The 19,658-nt window shown below is 37.4% G+C and overlaps 1 protein-coding gene across 2 annotated transcripts in view; it reads left to right on the top strand.

The window, feature by feature from the left end:
• UNC5C (unc-5 netrin receptor C) overlaps positions 1-19,658 on the top strand; it is a gene marked incomplete at both ends in the record, with an annotated part of 346,897 nt that overhangs the window by 234,809 nt on the left and 92,430 nt on the right. For both annotated transcript variants that reach the window (XM_080797109.1, XM_080797108.1), the window contains one exon: positions 17,388-17,491. In XM_080797109.1, the coding sequence (XP_080653235.1) occupies positions 17,388-17,491 (104 nt within the window). The remainder of the gene's footprint in view (positions 1-17,387; positions 17,492-19,658) is intronic.

Genomic DNA, 19,658 nt, shown 5'->3' with positions numbered 1-19,658 from the left:
CTTAGCTGGCTGTGGCTAACTGAAACCCCCAAAATCAAAACAGCTGGCAAGGGGGGACTACTGTATATTTAAGAGGTAATAGCTTTCGTTAAGAGATTGGATGTGAGATGTGAGAGAGAAGAAGAAAGAATGATTCAAGAGGCTTGAACTTTTTGAAGAATTTGTTTCAAATGTCCTTAGTGAAGTCATTCCTGCCTCATGGGTCTCCAGAAAGATAGGCATCCCTTTCTCAATCCTTTCAGAGCAGTGTGTCCGTTCTCTTAATATAGGGCTTGTCTCAGTTGAATTATATTCACTTGTTGTAATGTCTGTGTTTCATGCCAGCAGGTTCTTTGGAATCAATTTTGCTTAATTCAGTTTTGCTTAACTTTATATCTTTCATGCTTTGCACGATGCCTAGAACATCATAGATGTTTAATAAATTTTATTGAATTAAAACTGTTATAAAAAATATCAGTGAAGTTTATTAAAATGCTATATGTATTAATCTTTCCTCTCAGAGCATATCTAAAGAGATTTTCTCTTTGTCTTATATGGGTTCTCCAGAAAATAGACTCTGAGATGAGGACGTGCATGCAGGCAACATATTGAACAGTACTCTTAGGAATAATACCCATGGAGGCCATAGGATTTGGCAGGTATGAAAAATTGAGCTGAAGGACAGGTATGACAAAAGATGGCCCCATAGGGAGCTCTGGAGCTCAAATGGCCCTTCACAGTTGCCCCACATAGACTAATCAATGGATGTGGGCCCCTGCTTGACTCCCAGCTCCCACCAGCTTGTGTGAACTGGATCAAGTCAGCTCTCCTCTACCGAGGGCAATTCCAGGAGAAAGACACAGAGCTCTCTCATAGGCAACACTCCCCAAAAGTGGGGTCAGTCCCGAAAAGGGATCTCATTGGCATACCCCTACATTCACTGTAGTCATTTGCCACAAATCTTGAAGACTTTATTTTATTAATTATGAAGCCAAAAGATATTTTTAAACATTTTGTAAAGAAACAAGAGACCAATTGTTTTGGTCAAATATTTAAATGAATTAAAAGTTAGCTTCTAACTATAATCAAAAGAGGTACAAGGATGTAAGACTATATCTTTATCTTTCATTGCTATGCATTTATTAATATCAATTATAATGAATATTTTAAATCGCCAATTTATATTCCATACTAAATTGACTTGCCTAAAAGCTGAAGTTTAAGGACTGTAGAGTTCCAAATGAAAAACCTCTTATTGTGCCAATTCCATATATATATATATAAAAAATACTAGTGTATGTATGGTGTGTGTGTATATGTATGGTATACGTGTATGTATGTGTGTGTGTACATATATATGAAAAATATCATAGCATATGTATGGTGTGTGTGTATGTATATATGTATGGTGCATGTGTATGTATGTATAGAGACACTCTATATATGTCTCTATTCTCCACATAAAAACTAAATACATGTAAGAATCCCATCTTTCTTTGCAATGTATTATATAAACTTTGCTGAACGTAATTTGACATTTTCAAATAATAAGAAAACAAACTCAGTGAGAGATTAATTTGCCCGTAGCCCCTTTTCATCTTTATGCAATAAGATTGAAGAACAGTTTGCCTGTATTTCTATACTTTACTGAACTAATGTGTCTATGGCCAAAGAAGACCATCCAATATGTAAAGATGTAGCTATATAGATATAGATCATGCTTAATTAAAAAAAAATAGGTTAAATTTCAGTTCTCTTTGTTAAGACTGATTTCTACCAAACAAGTTCTTGCCAATATTCCACAAAGCTTGACAATTTCCTAGTTTGCCCTGTTTCAAGTAAGCCTGTGGGGCTTTGCCCAGTGATATATGACAGATGGCCATCACATAAACTGCAATTAAAGTTTAAATTTGTCCCAGGCAAAGATAACTATGATGCTAAGGTTAAATAAATGCAATTATGTCTCACCTATTTAGACTTATACTCACGTGTACAGTGGAGGGGCTCAACGTTCTTTCACAAAAAAAGAAAGCTCTATTTTCAGAAGTAGATCAGGCAGGAATGAATACTCGCTGCGTGTTTGCTTATAATACATCATTTATTCAGCTATACAAAATATAAAAATAAGTTTGTGACACAATCAAGGCAGAAGAGCAAACAAGGAAATATGGAAGTTAGAATTTAGCCAGGCCTGGGCTGAGACCATGACATGCCTGCTCCAGAATGTCACACATTTCCTAGAGGATTGTGTTGGCATCCTGCGTGGGTGCTGTGGCTTCCACTGCAGAGCGAGGAGTTGCTTCTGAGAGACCTCAAGTCTATCCCAAGTAGAGTCTTTATGGCAATATGGCTACCAGTTTCATTGGGTTGTTTCTTCCGGTATCCCTTGTTATAAAGCCAATGGGAAATTTCCTAGTGTTAAGGTAGGAATAATTCAGGCAAAATGTTAGCAAACACTGTCATTCTTCAGGCAATGTCTTACTTTTGATAGGACTGCTATTTTGGTGCTGTCATTCTTGGTGATGTGGTTGTGGTTGTTTGTGGGGAGGGATACAATGTCAGTAGTGTAGTGGAATAGTTAGAGGACAGGGTTCGGAGCCAGGCTGACTTATGTCCATATCCTAGTTCCATCACTTACTAATATGACCTTGGTCATGTGACTTAACCCCTCTGAGCCTTAGTTTCACCAACCGTGAAATGCAAATGATAGGGTTATTTTAAGATTAAATTGGATAAACTTGTAAAGCCTATGGCATAGTGCCAGACACAAAACAAATGCTCAGTGGATGATAATAGGTGTTCATAACAACAGAAATTATGATTTAAACTTTATGGGTGCATTTTGAAAACTTATCCATACTGAGTTAACATTTCTTTTCCTTTTTCTTTCTTTCTTTCTTTTTTTTTTTTTTTTCCCTGAGTTGACATTAAAAACTTAAAAAGGCTCTTCTTGTTTTACAACTTCATGTCCTGGGCCTTGGCTCTCAATCCTAGAGGATGAAATTCTCTGCCAGTTCACATTCAATTAGACTGTAATTTTCCCCCCGTGCCCGAGGATGGAGGAGCACTCCATATGGTCACCCTTCTCCTATGATTCAGGAGTCAGAGTGGATTTATGTGCACAGGGAATCCATCTTCCTGGGAATGACAGGATAGTTCCTATGGATTTTTTTTCTTTATTCTGTGTGCAAACCAATAAATCACAAATGCCACCGGCTACAGATTGGAATATGATAGCTCCTGAGAAGAACGGAGGAGGATCAAGGTGGCCTTCTCTGCTCATCTCTCATTGCTCACTTGTCCTTTTCCCTGGGATTAGAACCACCTTGTGACCACCTGTGGGTTTGGACCAAGCCTTATCCACATTTGTGAGTCTGTAGTGTCTCTCTCATACTATCCAGAATAGCAGTGTCTAGAGAAAGATAATGCCAGCCACCTATGTCATTTAAACTTTTCTAGTAGCCAACCTTAAAAAAGTAAAAGGAAACAGGCAAAATTAATTTTAGTAATACGTTTTTTAATCCAGTATATCCCAACTATCATTCCAACAAAGTAAGCAATATAAACACATATTAATGAAATATTTTATGTTCTTTTTTTTATGGTTATCTTTGAGATCTGATGTGTTTACACCTACAGTACTTGTCCATTAAGACTAGCCACAGCTTGGTTGCTTGATAGCCCATGTGGCTAGTACTGGAGAGATGGGCTCTAGAATTAATGATTAGAATGGTAGCACTCTTTCAACCACTTCATTTCTCAACTCACATGGTTAACCGTTTTTTTCCCTTTAACGAAAACACTTAGAAACTTCTCTCTCAGCAGATTTCAAGTACATAACACAATGTGATTGACTGTAGTCACTGTGCTGCCAAAAACTATCCCCAGAACTTATCCATTCAGTAACTGAAAGTTTATACCCTTTGACCAACACTTACATAGATTAGCTCCTTCAGTCCTTGCAATGATTCCATGTGACGCGTGCGATAATCACTATTGTACAGATGGGAAAATTGACAATAAAGGGAGATTAAAAATCCTGCCTGAGTTCACAGCTGGTATATGGAGAAGCTAGTCTGACCAACAAGAGAGTCCGTGCTTCTAACAAATACTCTGGGTATGAGAGGAGAGGCGGTGACAGTGATGTTTATGTCAGGTGGTCGTTCACAAAATTATCTTACTTTCCAGAGGCATAATGTTATAAACTCACTATTATTTTGTGCAGAATTATCAGAAGGCCTTGGGTTCCTGCCTCTCCCCTATTGCTTGGTCTGTTCCAACCTCACCAGCTTCCTTGTTTCCATAATGCAGTACACTCATTTCAGATATAGGCTATTTGTATTACCTGTTCCTTCCCACCCAGAATATTCTTTCCCAACTCTTAAATGTGGCTCAGGCTCACTCTCGTCTTTCATTCAGGTTTCTGCTGAAGTGTCACCTCTTCAGTGGGGTCAACACTGACCGATTTACCTAAAGCCCACTAACCCCAACCCTGTCACTCTCTTAACCCCAAACCTGCTTTTGTTTTTCTTGAGACCATTTCTCTTTATCATTACTTGTTTCCTTCTATGTTGACTGTCTCCATCACCAGAATATAAGCTTCTCAAGATCAGGCACTTTATTTTCTTTATCATGATTCCCTCAGTGCCTAAAAATAGTGGGTTTTGTTTTTGGTTTTTTGGGGTTTTGTGTGTGTGTGTGTGTGTGTGTTTGTTTTTGTTTTTTTAAAGATTTTTATTTATTTATTTGACAACAGAGATCACAAGTAGGCAGAGAGGCAGGTGGCGGGGGCGGGGAAGCAGGCTCCCTGTTGAGCAGAGAGCCGGATGCGGGACTCGATCCCAGGACCCTGGGATCATGACCTGAGCGGAAGGCAGGGGCTTTAACCCACTGAGCCACCCAGAGGCCCCTAAAATGGTGTTTTGCACATGGTTGGTGCTAAGGAACTGAAGACATAAATGAATGGAATGAAACGGAATTAAACTGAAAGCATACGATGGGACAAAGTGATGATGTTATTCAATGCTAATGATATGTTCTTTAAGTAAAAATGTTTTGTCACCCTAGTAATTCAAGGACATCAAGTAAAGTGATTTCTTCTGTGCTCCAACCCCGCCTTCAAACCTCCAGTACATTTTTGTACTTATTTTCTTCATAATACTTATCAACTTCTCACCTACTATGTATTTGCTTATTTATTATGATCATGAGTTGTAGCCCATCTCCCCCACCCCCTGAGAAAGTGAGATCCATGTGGGCAAAGATTTTTGTTTGGTTTGTTCACTGATGAATTCAAAATGTCTACAGTGATGGCTGGCATAGTGTCAGACCTCAATAAGTCTCTTAAAGGAATTAATTAATTAAGTTTCTGTTGTAGAGCAATAGTATCTTCAATTAAATAGATGTAATCTTGTGGATTATTATATAAAGAAGTCATTGCTCGTGGCTTTGTTTCTTTTCCATTCCCTACCTGTCTACGGGGCAGAAAACAAGATTAAATTATACAAAATTACAATGATTTGACATTATAATACATTTATTTAACCAGGTGTTCTGAAAGATTTAGGTTATACCATGACAGAGTGTGGCAGCCTAACACCAAATATCTTGGTAGAGTTCAGCCGGTTTACCAGCACGCCAGAATAAATGGCCTGTTTACTAACTTGCGTTTCTGAGCTGTGGTTTGATCCCTTGTGCAACCATTTAAGCCCCTGATAAGCCAATTATAACTTACAGAGGCCAGATTTTGTATTAGGTAAGATCAACTGCACAATTGAGATCCTTTTAGATAGTAAGACAGACATCTTTAACCGTAACTTTCTTCGTGTTTCATGTAAATCTCAACTGTTATATTAAATATTTGATTACGTGGTTCCTATTTCAAGATTAAAAACCATAAGACATACCTGATTGCATCAGTCTGTATTTTTCCAAACATATTTTCTATTGTATTTGTACAGAAATTCCTAAGTTCTGCAGAGTTCCCACAAATCTATTGATATTTATAGCTCATGTTTATTCTGAGAGGTAGACAACCAATTGATAGAACACTGTCTCATAAGTTATATTTTGGGAGAAATCAGCTATCTATGTGTTATAAGCATGACTGCTAACCCACTGGACTAAAATGTGTCATTAAAGTAATGTTTTATGCTGGATGAAAAGGGAAGTTTACGGCTAAACTGCTTATTTGCAAAAAAAGCTTGTCTGCAATCATTGCATTCATTTCTTGATACTCCGAGGAAAGAGTCTTAACTTTTTGATATGTCAGGTTCCTCATCTATAAAGTTGGCATGTTTCTTATTATTTTTCCCTAAGACATACCTTAAAAAATATTGTGATGGCATATAATCATTTCTTTTTCTAAAACTAAAGATGCAATGTGAATAGAAGAGTGGCTTGTATGGGTTTTTTCTTCCTCTTCTCTGTAATGGATGTCATTTACAGTCCTAGCTCTAAAATATTTATTTTTTAAAAAACCCTTTAGCAAAACTGAATACAAATACGTTTGTCCTATAAATGCCCCAAAGCCAAGAAATAAAGAATAGCTTTAAATGTGTTTCCTTCTGCAGGGACTTCTTTCACTCAGGATTTCTCCATTTAAATGACCTCTGTGCCATAAGGGATAGCCATCCCTAAGTGAAACTGAAGACTTTGCCAAGATAATCCTTCTGCTGATTTCCTTAAAGATCATTCCAATCTCTATTCCTGGATATAAACTATGGTATTATTGGAATTGTCTGCCATAAATTCCTAAGAGTGGTAAAAAACATTACTTTTTAAAAATGTTGAAAGAGGTTATAAGTAAAGTTCCAATATAAACTCTCAATCTTATGAGGTAGATTCTATTATTATCCTTATTTTGCAAACTGAAACAGAAGCAGGAAACTTGGTAACTTAAGAACAGGGAACTTTGGTAACTTGGCCCAGTCACTTGTTTAGGAAATGGTAACGCTGAATTTTAAACAAACTTGTGACAATTCTTCACCTTTCAACCTAATTATAGAGGAAACTTCATGTAGTTCATTTCTGCTGTTTGGTTGGTTGGGTTTTATTTGTTTTGTTTTATCTTTTAGAATATTTGAGGAGAAAAGGCAAGTAAAAAAGAGAACCCCGTCCAACATTGTGTCCCTTAACATTTAATGATCACTGTAAGAGTTGCTGAATTAAAAAAAAATAATAATGATGATTTTAAAAATTCCAGCCAAGATAAGATCATCTATTCCTGGAAAAGGAAACCACAGCAAACTTTTTAGAGTTCTGTGGACTTAAGGTAGGCATTTTTTACTTTTAATAAGTGCCCAAGGTTCAGGAGACTAATCCAGACCTCTCAAAAGATGCCATACTGGTCAGTCCACAGCAGTTATTTCCCATTAAGGGGCAGAGTTGGTGATTTAAGCATAAGTGGTACTCTACTGTGACAACATAATTAGCACCTTTTATCATTATTAGAAGAAAGATACTTCTTTTCCTTCTAAAAATGCAAGTATTGTGACTATATTTTAACATAGAATTGTTTTATTCACCAGAGGAGCACTTTGAAAATACATTAAGACAAGTTTTTTAAAAGTTTTAAAAAATGTTCAGCCACCCCTCTGTTCATTGAACAAGTAAAAGAACTAATCAAAAATTTGGAAATATGAAAATGTGAGTCACAGTAAAGCAGTTGTGTTTGCTCACTGCAAGGACAGACCCATGTCAGAAAGTCCAGAAGATGGTTAGAAAGCCTGGCAGAAAACTGCACCACGAACCTCTTCTAAGGACAGAAATTCCCTAGATCAAAAGCCCCATTGTCAAGACCAGCTCCATTTGGGAGGCAAGAAGCTTAATTCCGATACTTGGAGTATGGTCTCTTGGTAGCAATAAGTAAATAAATAAAGTAATTTATTTATTTAATTAAATCTCAGTACAACCAGGAACTCTGTAAAAGTTCGACAGCTACATGGATTTGGGGCTCGACAGAGTGGGTCTCTGAATGAGGACAGTTACTGAGGGCTTTTAGGTAACAACACTGCCCTCATAAGGGTTTTTATGTGTATTCTTTTATTTGATCTTTGCAATAACCCTATGCAATAAATACTGTAATTATCCTCATTTTAGGGATGAAGAAACAAAAGCGTCCAAACCTCCATAAGTACAAGACCAGGATTAAAGTCAGGCAGGTAGATCCAGGCTCCACACTCATAACCACTGTGCTGCATAACTGTCTCAAAGGCATCAGGGTCCTAATCCCTGGAACCTATAAATCTTACCTTACATAGAAAAAGGACCTTTCACAGATGTGCTTAACAATCCTGAGATGGAGAGGGTCTCTGGATTATCCAGGTGGCCCCTAAATGCCATCACAAATGTCCCTATAAGAGAAAGACAGAGAGAGATTTGACACACGTAGAAGAGGAGGAGGCCATGGGACTGGAGAAGCAGAGGTTGGAGGGATGGGGCTACAAGCCAGAGAATGCTGGCAGCCACCAGAATCTAGAAGCAACAAGCTGTGAATTCTCACAGAGAATTTATGGAGGGGGTAGGGCCTTATTGACCCCTTGATTCTGTATGGCTCAGTGAAAGTGCTGGTCTCCAGACTATGGGAAAATAAATTTCTGGTGTTTTAAGCCATTATGTTTCATGGAAATTTCTTTAAGAAACAAATACAACCACTATGTAGACCCACAAAATGGAGTAGCCTGCTTGTCAATGGCTGATGAACTTGAACAAGTAAGTTAACTCTTGGGGTTTTAGGTGCATTATCTGTAAAGGAAGAGGGTTGACCTGTGCAATTTCAAAGAGTTTTTATAGTTACCTCAAGAGAAATTGTTCCCAAACCTTCAGTAAAAGGGCTTGCCAGATTATTTTGGAAATTGATTCTAATTCAACATTTATTAAATTTCTCCTGTGTACTAAGCACCAAACGACCCTAAAGAAATTTTAAAATGAAGAAATTTAGCATTCAGTTCGCTGGGACTAGTAATATTATCTTTTTGAAGTGACACTTAGCAGTGATATGATACCCGATAGAAAGCTGGCCGTAACTATGCAGATACAAGACATACTCCATTCCAGAAAGTTCCTTGCAGTGAACTCCAGGTTGGGATGCAGATGGATTGTATCTTGAATGCTAACTCCTGCTTAGTTCTAGCCTCCCAGGGCTCTGTGCTGGGGAGGCTGAAAGTGAAGCTAGATCCAGACTCCATAGAAAAGAATTTAATGACTTTCTACTTGGGCACATACGCTACAGAGGAAGGCGGTGGGGCTGAACGTTTGCTCTTCCTTCTCTAAAGAACAAGAGCTGAGCAGAAATCATAACCACTCTGGACAGGTTCCTTCCTACCTGAAAGAGCTTCAGGGTTTTGTTTATGTAGCAACCGTAGCAATGAAGACACTGGCTCAGAAAAGAATGTGGGGACATATTTATCCTACGTAATCATCAAAAATTACGGAAATAATGATGGAGTGTCTTGCCAGCCATCAAGAAAACTTTTGGTTCTCCTGACTTGTGTGCTAATAGTTTCCATTTATTTGAAATAGAATCATACCCATTTATTTAATATTCTGAAATCCCAATGTTTATTTCCTAACATTCTTGCCTGAAAGTAGGCAAGGGAAGATAAATTAATAATTACAAAATGTGAATTCAGAAAATGTTATATATGCAATCCTACTAACAGAAACAGCTTTGCCCACCAAGCTGTCTTTTTCGGTTAAGCGTCTAAGAGTCAGACAAGAGCATAGCTGTGGGAAGAAATCCAGAGGGTTTTCTCTGAAGTAAAAGAGAGGCCACAAGAAACACTAAGATAACTTTGACACACTCAGCACTGAATTTGCTAGATCAATGTCTCAAGATGGCAATCCACAGGCTTCTTGGTTTGGCCCTCAAAATGCTGGCCCACACAAGAATTCTTGATAAAATTTTAAGCAATTAACAACCTACGTAATTAGAAAAAAAATCACATAATAATTCACATTACCAGCTTCCATTAGCAAACAGATATGGGGTCTGCAGGCTGCTGAGTCTGCATTCCTATAGGGCAATATATAGCTTATTGCTGAGCAGCAAGAGGAAAAAAAAAAGTATATTGGTTTTGTATTCTTGTCTCTATTAAAATTTAGAAATGAAAAATAGCCCAGGTGGGCATCATGTTTCAAGAAAAAAAAAATTATGGTGCCTAATTTTCTATCATTTGTGTTACCTAAATGGTCCCTAGATGCATGTGAAATTTCAGCCACTGTGCTAGACAATGTCAGCTGTCAGCCTGTACAAAAACTTTTCCACTGCCGACACTCTGGAAATACCAGTGGAGGGACCATCAAAAACCAGGGGGTAAGAACCATGCTGCTGAAGTAGGTTTGCTCGGTTCCCACAACCTCTCAAAACCTCCCTCCTGCTGCCTATAGTATCTAGCCCAGTGCCATGTACAACATGGGTGTTCCATAAATAATCAGTCATTAAGTGGCTCTCAGATTTAAGCACTGTGCATAAAACACACCTGTGGGACGTTTTACAAGCACAGCTTCCCAGGGCTCAATCTGAGTATGAAATCTGCCTTTTTATCATGCACAGCATGATAGTCCTTAGATTTCTCTTTGTGAAACATCCTCTTCAATAATTAGCCCTCCTACATTCACAATTGTTTTGTCTCACTTTATTATGTTTATTTTGACTGGTAATGATAATACCTAATATCTGTATAGTATGATAAATTTGCTACTGTGGTGGGGAAAGGTGAGGTGAGGAGGGAGTACTATCTTTTGGGCACGTATATTCCAGGCACGATGTTAGGATTTTATAGGCACTTCTTCTGATGTAACCCTATAAAATGGTTACTATTATTGTGCCCATTTTTCAGCTGAAGAAACTAAGGCAGGGAGAAGTTAAACAGTGTGCTCAAGGTCACACAGATAGACCAGTGCTAGAGTCAGGCCTGAACCCAGTTATCTCTCCGCAAAGACCCTGCTTTTAGCTACAATGTTATCTTGCCTCCCAGAACTTTCAGATTTTCACAGTGACCTGCAATAAAAAATGTATTTGTATCACTTCTTCTTACACATAGAAATACACACAGATATGTGTGTATATATATTATATACACATATATCTACATATATACATAGATACATATATGTGTATATATACGTATATACATGTGTGTCAGTGTATATATTTCATATATAATACACATATACATATATGCACATACATTATATATACACACACAATACTCTATATTATCCCTCTTGGCATTTTCTGTTCATTCAATTTCATATTTTTTAATGTTGCTTTTTAACCCACTAAATTGATTTTATAACCGTCTAAGGGGTCATGACACACAGTTTGAAAAACATAGCAATAAACTTTCAGTTCCAAAAAGAACAGTAAGGAATATTAGATTCTATAGTTTATAGACCATATGGCCAAAATCTGTAAGAGAATGACATCTGAAAATTGACTCCTGTGTGCAATCATCTTTCATTCCAGAACTCTTTGAGTATTAATAATAGAAATCATTATAATAATTTATTATATGTTTTGTGCTTTATAATCTTTCAAAACCTTTTCAGATCCAACATCTCTTTTAATATTCACCAAGCCTTATGAGAGCTAAAAAAAAAAAAAAACCAACATTAATAATATAATATGCCTTTTATCTTATTATTCTGCGGAGTTTAAGGATTTTCATTTCCACCAGGACAGCCTATCGAATTGAAGGATACCCACTGGAGAGTTCTTGACTTCATGGTGTCAGTCTATGACATTGCTAAGATTTGGTCTTTTAAAAAATATTGTATTCTGATAAATCATTCTGCACAATGAAATAGCATTGCTGAGGAAATAAACATTTTTAATAAATATAAATCATTCTAAAAAACTCAGTAAGAACATATTCATTATCTTTTTCAAAGAAAATAATATCAGCAACCTTTCTGCTCAGACACAATAGACAGATCTTCGGCTGATATTTTGGGGGGGGGGGTTCCATCCATAATCAGTAGGGCTTATAGGTGCTTGGCTGGGAGCCTGATGCATTATACACAAAGCAGAGGCCCAGGCATCCTCGACTTTCCAGTCGTAAGCCACACGCACCCTTTTTGGATAGTGTCAGGCAGAGTTGCTAAAGGGATAGAGACATGATTTTCTGCCCCTTTCATAAATACACACATTGGCGGGATGGGGCTTTCTTACATGCTGCTTTGGGTAGGCATTTCTCTCCCCATCTCTCCATGGAGACAGAAAATTAGTTCTGTCAAAGTTAATCTGAATGCATTTACAATCAGCCAAGCTTTAATTTTAGTCTGCTTTTGTGATTGCTTCCTTGGATTTGTATAAAGAATTTTCTGATATTTTTAATACCGAATCTTCTGGGTCGCACTGTTTTCCCTGTTTTCTAACTCTTAGCTGTACCTATAGATCCAAGTGTCCACAAATGCCATGAAAATAGTCCTGAGGGGAAAATTGTAAGTTGTTCTCTTCAACAATACATCAACTCCTTTATTATTTAAAAATGATTTCTTCTATTATTTCTCATGGACACTGATCCAATTGGTATAGCTCCTTACAGATCCATCACAACCAAGAAGTATTTTATTCAACACAGGAAAACGTCTTTTCCCCTCAAACATACATTTAAAATGTTAATCTATTTAGTCATTGGCCCTTATATGTAGCAAAAGAGACCTTTAAAAGCATCCAGACATTTATTTTCATTTTACAAATGAGGAAGGTGAAGGGCACAGTCGTCAGACTCCCAGTTAGCATTCTTACACCATCAAAAAGCGAAGTTCATAGAATGCCATGAATTGGTATATTCCGCATCATAAATAATTTGTGACCACAGTGTCATTATTGTGAAAAAAAAATTCATTGAAAACCTCAAAACTCTACAATAAAAAAATGTGACGTTGTGATGTGTGCCCATGCTTGTAGGTGCCCTGAAAGGCTCTCTTTGATTACTGTGTAAATGGTAAATAGAAATCCGTATAGTTTCAAGTCTGATTCTACATCTGCTAATTGGATTTTGCCGTATGGATTTAGTAAGCCAATATTCATGTTCTTAAGTAAACATCTCTCAGAACGCATGCATATGACAAAGCTGATTTTTCTTTCGATTGCTGGAATCAACGACTAAATCAGAGGTAGGCCAAGTTGACTTTGCAAAAGTAATCTCAGTTATAATGAAAGGACTTTAGACTTATTTTAGTATCAGCCTTAGAACGAATGGAAAGAAAACAGAAATGTAGACTCCTAAAGGTCTTCCAAGGGCAGAAATTCATCTCTTTTCCTGACAGGAATACCCACATTATTCTGAACCGTTCTGTTTTACATCTAATTCCTAGCTGACAAGTGTCCGTTTTTCATGCTTATTCATTCGTCACCCTTGTGTTCTCTGTGCCTGCAAGGCATCCAGCCTGCCTTCTATCACATCTCTGCAAATGATAAAGGATATGCTTAAAATGTTACCCACCCTCTTCTCTCAGAGTAATGCAGAGACACTGAAACGAGGAGCTGCCTAGCTGGACAGCCACGATATATCCTATGCTCATTACACAACCTGAAAGCTAGAAAAGAGGTTTTATGGCAGAAATTAAAAGGATTTTTCAGGAAGAAGTATTGCCTCGTGGGGAGTTAAATGTGAGATCATTTTAGAAATTACATAAAATTTATATGGAGTTTAAAGCCAAGCCGTTAAAATGAAGTAATTATCAGGCATTCAATGATGGTTCAGTGAATCCGGCCCCTCGAAGCGCGTGCCTCTGAGGTGTGGTCACCTTTCTCAGTTAGGAAACAAGGGTTCTCATAAGATGTACCTTCATATGGTAGGAATTTGAAATCCATGCCAAAAACTACACTATATCCTAAGAGTTAGAGCGTGCTGCATTCAGACCCATCGCCCCTTACTGGTGCTGCTGATTCCTGTCACCATAAAATTTGGCAAAAAAGCAGTAGGTTCTCATGATGGTCATATTCCCAATTCCTGTGCACTGCTCAACACAGCTTGGCTTCCGCTCGCCCCTCGGGCCTCAATTTCCCAAACCAATCTGTTCTTCGCCCCTCTGAGCCTTTCCCTGCGTTTGTCCTGCTTCCCATCTTCTTAAGAGTTTTTTCTCCTCTTAGCTCCTCTGACACATGTCTGTTTGGTTCCTCTCTTGCCTCTTGGTTCAGGCCATGTCACTTTGCTGGCAGCCTTTTCTCTAGAACATTGTGTCCTGCTTGTTGAACACAGTCTTTCCCCTGGTGATGTAATCTAATCCAGTTCCCATGCTTCAGCCATCTCCTAGACAACGAAGCACAAATCTCCTACGAGGATGTTTTTTTCTAAGTTCTAGGCCAGTGGTTCTCAACTTGGGGTGGATTTTGCTCACAGGGGACATTAGGCGTCATCTGGAGGCATTTATTTTGCCCCGGCTGGGAGGGGTGCTTCCGGCTTTTAGTGGGTGGAGTCCAGCGATGCTGCAAAGTATCTTGCTATGGACGGGACAACCTCACAACAGAGAATTCTCCAGTCCCAAACATCAGTAGCACTGCAGCTGAGAAATCATGATCTGAATTTATCGCACTTTCCATCTGAATATCCTACAGACACACCAAACTGAACCTCTACCAAAATACATTGCTATCTTTCCCTTCACTTTCCTGCCTAATTCGGTACTATGTCACTTAGTGATGGTACCATCTTAACAACCGCAATAGAATTACTAAGAATAGACTTTTTTCTTGCCTCCTGGCACTTTCCAAATACCTGGGTCTTCCTGAATGTATGATCTTTTTATTCCTAGATTGTGTCTCTTCCTCTTTCTCCTATTGCTTCCTCCTCCTCACTATCAGTAGCTGAGTTCAGGACCCCATCATCCCTCCTGGTCTACTCAGATGGGTCCCTAACTACTTTCTGTCTCTTTACCACCACCTCAGTCCACCTATCACAATGCAGGCAATGTGACATCCGATTGCCTTCCTTTGCTTAAAAGCTTTTGAGGGTTTGTCAGTCTTCGGCATGGCAGACGGGCCTTGACCGGTAGACCTCCGATTACCTTTCTAGTCTTGTGACTTTATCTTACACATCATCATCTTAAGTACCTAATCAAGTGTCAACCAAAGCATGTGATTAACAAATATTAAAAGAATTTGTTTTAACTATTTGGAGACATATATGCCTCACTCTTACTCTTAGCACTACGTTTTGTGATATGCCGATTAATTTAATCAAGAGTGAGTTGGTAGGTTCTTTAATTTGAGAACTAATTTCAGTAATTATTTCTTCACCCTACCCTACCCTACATCAGATGGGAGTTTTTCAGAATGATTTTTTTTTTTTTTTTTTTACAAACGAGGTATATGTTGTCAAGAACATTTTATCCCATAAAAGTTGTTCATTGTCGCTATTCTTTTAATTAGTATTTGGCATTTTGCTGAAATTTTATCTTAATGCAGATCCAAAACAAAGAGGAGTTATGATAGCATATGTGCTGCCAAAGTGGGCCCAAAGAGAAGCTACTATGTAAGAATAGACGGAGTAGAAAAGTTTGGTTTTTTAAAATTTTATTTAATTGTATTTTTTTTTTCAGTAATCCAAAATTCATTGTTTATGCACCACACCCGGTGCTTCATGCAATATGTGCCCTCCTTAATACCCACCATTAGGCTCACCAACCCATACCCCCCAACCCCCTCCCCTCCAAAACCCTCAGTTTGTTTTTATCATTTGTGTTGAAAGGACACAGATTTACCAAAAGATGTGTGAAAGGGATGTGTGCAATAGCAAAATATGTACAAATTGGGGCTCAGCGGGTTCTTTTTGTTGTTTTTGATGTATATACCTATATCACTTATTGCAATAAAAACACTTAGAATGAGGTACCCCTGATGGCTCGGTAGGTGGAGCCTGGAACTCTTGATCTCAGGGTCTTGAGTTTGAGCCCCACCTGGGGTATAGAGATTACTTAAATAAATAAAGCTTAAAAGTGTGTATTTTTAAGAACCCATTTAGAATGAAGATGGTGACATGTGTGAATTTTATGCTTTTAATTGGTGGGTACCATCCTTCATTTATCACTGTGGTTATTTTGGTTTTTATTTTGCTGGAATAATCCATAATAAAAATAAACCTAACAGGTTTTTCTTTTTACTATGGATTATTCTCTCTTTTGTTATTATTATTTTTTATTATGTTATTTTAGTTAACATACAGTATGTCATTAGTTTTTGATGTAGTGTTTCAAGATTCATTGTTTACGTATAACACCCAGTGCCCCATGCCATTCGTGCCCTCCTTAATACCCTAATGTAGCATTGATTATTTTGCTGTAAGGCTTTGAGTAATTTGATAGATATGTTTCTTATGTATAAAATAAGGACATGGTTTTGATAACTTATAAGTTCTGATAATCCTGTGGATTTTAAGTGTTTATTTCTGCAATATTCTCAATTTCTCAATAATCAAATTAGAAGTAGCCTTCTGCCAGAAATTCCATCACCATTTAGAGCCTCTTGTCTTACTTCAGATCACACAGATCCATAATTTTCTCACAACCCATAAGCTCTTGAAAGTTTTCTTATGCCAAGAAATTGAATAAATGACAAGTATGTAACCATGGATTTTTCTCTCTGTCCATTCTTCCAGATGGTGCTTTCTGATAGCTCCTTGAAAGACATAAGGATATGACCTCCAGAGTCTTGGGTTTCCACCCATAGTTCAATAAGCTAAAATGGTACTTTTAGATTCTTAAGCCTTTATCAGGGCCATGGAATGAAAGGATAGAAACATTAATTTATAATCAATATCAACTGGGTAAAATTTCAATAATTTTTCATTGGTAGGAGCTGAAACTATACATGTGTGAAATAAAATATTTGGTATTTTTTAAAAAATTAATGTTGTTTCAAAGCTCCACGGCTAAATAATTTATGTTTTAACTTTGGTATTTAAAATTACAAACTGATTTCTGATATGTTTGTGGCCACCTATAACAATTTTTAAAAGTCTACTGCCTATAACCATCTTAGCAACTATAACTATATAAATATGTAGTTAGGCAGTTGGTATATTTGGGCAAAAATGACCATTTGATCTTCTAATTAAAGAATGGCTACATAATTACATACTGAGATATTTTTAGACTCATACCCATAGTTCCCCTTTTTCTTGCTTCCTATTTGAGACACCGGAAGAAGTTACATACATTCTTTCAGGACTCCAGCATTCTTTTTCCCACTGCAGAAGCAGTTAATAATCTCTGAATTTCATGCTTTTTACCACACATGCTATAATAACCCAGATTATGGTACAATACTAACAATGTGTGATTAAAAAAATAAAAAGATACATAAAATACTAAGCTGGGATATTTTTACAGGATTTTCCATAAATGACTAACTGTTAATTATTAGTTTTGTCATGTATTTTATTACCTGTGCTTTCCAGATCTACGGAAGACATTTGAGCAGGAACCCCTGGGAAAGGAAGTGTCCTTGGAACAGGAAGTCTTGCTCCAGTGTCGACCACCTGAAGGGATCCCAGTGGCTGAGGTGAGTAACAGAAATTCTTTGCGTTTAGCTATTGGCACTTAGTTATTCTAACAGAGGCCTAATCCATGGCTAATGGTGCAGTGAATTAGGGTATGGCATGATGAATGGTTGGTAATGGAGTCCTAACTGCCTGCTGCTGGCAAAATAGATTGATTGGGAACTGATTAATGACTTGGGAGTCAATTAGAATGCCCCACTGGACAAAGCCACAGGCAGCTTGGTTTAATTTTGTCATTCTCTTTCAAGAAATCAGAAACATTGCTTTATTTTATCTGGCATTTGGCATATAGCAAAGTGATAAGATAATGATGTACTATCAATTTTATTATTGTCCTTGATGATGTGCAAAAAATGTAAAAAGGGTGTGTGTGTGTGTGTGTGTGTGTGTGTGTGTCTGTGAGCCTGTGCACCCCACATATACATTTCTTTTTCCATGATGTAATCTAAAGGCCATATCTATACACCGTGAATAAAAACATGCTTGAGAAATAACAAGTGTTAGTTTCCTACCATGAGCTTTCCATCAAGCTCTTCATTTTCATTTTTTGTTTTTGCTAAAACAAAGCCTATTGATTGTTAATGAAGCATGACAAATCAGATACATACCATGTTTTTCATTAGCACCAAACCATACAGTATCCTTTGAAAATGTCTGTCTATGGGGGATTGGCCTAGATGACCACAAGAGAGTACCATGCCCTCCTTGAGCCATTCCCCATCATAAAGCATATTCGCTGAGGAAAATCATCTAATACCATGTCTTTCATTTGTTAACAAATAACTCTAAACTCTTGAAATTTTACCTTTTATGATTATTAGGAGACATCCTCATAGGCATCAAAAACTATTGTCCTAGCTAATCTGGTATTTTGTGGGCCCAGAAACACTTCAGTTTGACAAGTGACATATATTACTGCCAACTTGTTGGTGCTTGTTAACCTAAAAACTATATTTAGTCCTTTGGAATTTTTACTCTTTATTGAATGTATGGAAAGAGGCATTTTTCAGTTGTTGCAATTTGGGCCTGCATGTGGGCCCCCTTAATCTTTTTTTTTTTTTTTGTAAAAATAAGCCTGAATCCTCCCTATCTATGAAATTCCAAACAAATATTATTGACACATCATTGTTTAAAAAAATGTTTCATAGTTGTACACTTACTATTAGATTTCTCATAGTTTTTCAGTCTTTTGAAGGTTGAAGCAATGGTGGGAGTCAGCTCAAGGAGCTGGTCTCACAATAAGAAGATTAATTGCTCTTTCCAAATTATTTTTAATAATATGAACTAGAAATTTAGGCAAGGCACTTGGAAAACAACTGCGTTGTTTTTTTTTTTTTCTCTCACAGGCATTTATATCTCTCCATTGCCAATGCAAAGACTTAAACTAGCACTCTTCTTGGGAACCTGGGTGGCTCAGTGGGTTAAAGCCTCTGCTTTTGGCTCAGGTCATGATCCCAGGGTCCTGGGATCGAGTCCCACATCGGGCTCTCTGCTCAGCAGGGAGCCTGCTTCCTCCTCTCTCTCTCTCTCTCTGCCTGCCTCTCTGCCTACTTGTGATCTCTGTCTGTCCAATAAATAAAATCTTTTTAAAAAAATTAAAAAATTAAAAAATTAAAAAAAAAAACTAGCGCTCTTCTTGAAACTTTTTGTTTTACTCTGAAAGAGGAGAACTATATTTTGCCTGCTAAGTGGCATCCCATGGTACTTTCTAGCAGTGCATCAGAAACTTTGCATGATCATAGCTGTTTTATCCAACCACATCAATACTTTATCTTCTAACACTGATATATAATATGATTTAGTGTGATGAAAGAGGCAACTCTTCTCTATTCAGTATTTCATTTCATTTATTAAAATAGTGCATCTGTCTCCTTAATTGTATTTTTTAAAATTCTAAAGCAAACCTTCATTAAACTGCTTTAAAGACCAAAATATATTCTGAGTAGGGTGGGTATCCATAACCTCATTTTTACCCAACATTTTTTACAGATTGCTGATCCCTGCAAAGACTTTCAATGACAAGATCCTAGTAATTTTTTCATTTTTTTAGCCTCTCCAAGAAAGTGGTTCACTTTGTCAAGGAGTAAAGATTCATGACTGAAAACTAATTGGCTGTGAATTTTATTTGTATCATCAGTGGGGAAGAGACCAATTAACACTTGGCAAGCT

Source organism: Martes martes (genome assembly GCF_963455335.1).
Source record: "Martes martes genome assembly, chromosome: 2".
Taxonomy (NCBI): domain Eukaryota; kingdom Metazoa; phylum Chordata; class Mammalia; order Carnivora; family Mustelidae; genus Martes; species Martes martes.
The sequence above is the reverse complement of the archived record's forward strand: the minus strand, read 5'-3'. Positions and strand labels throughout refer to the sequence as shown.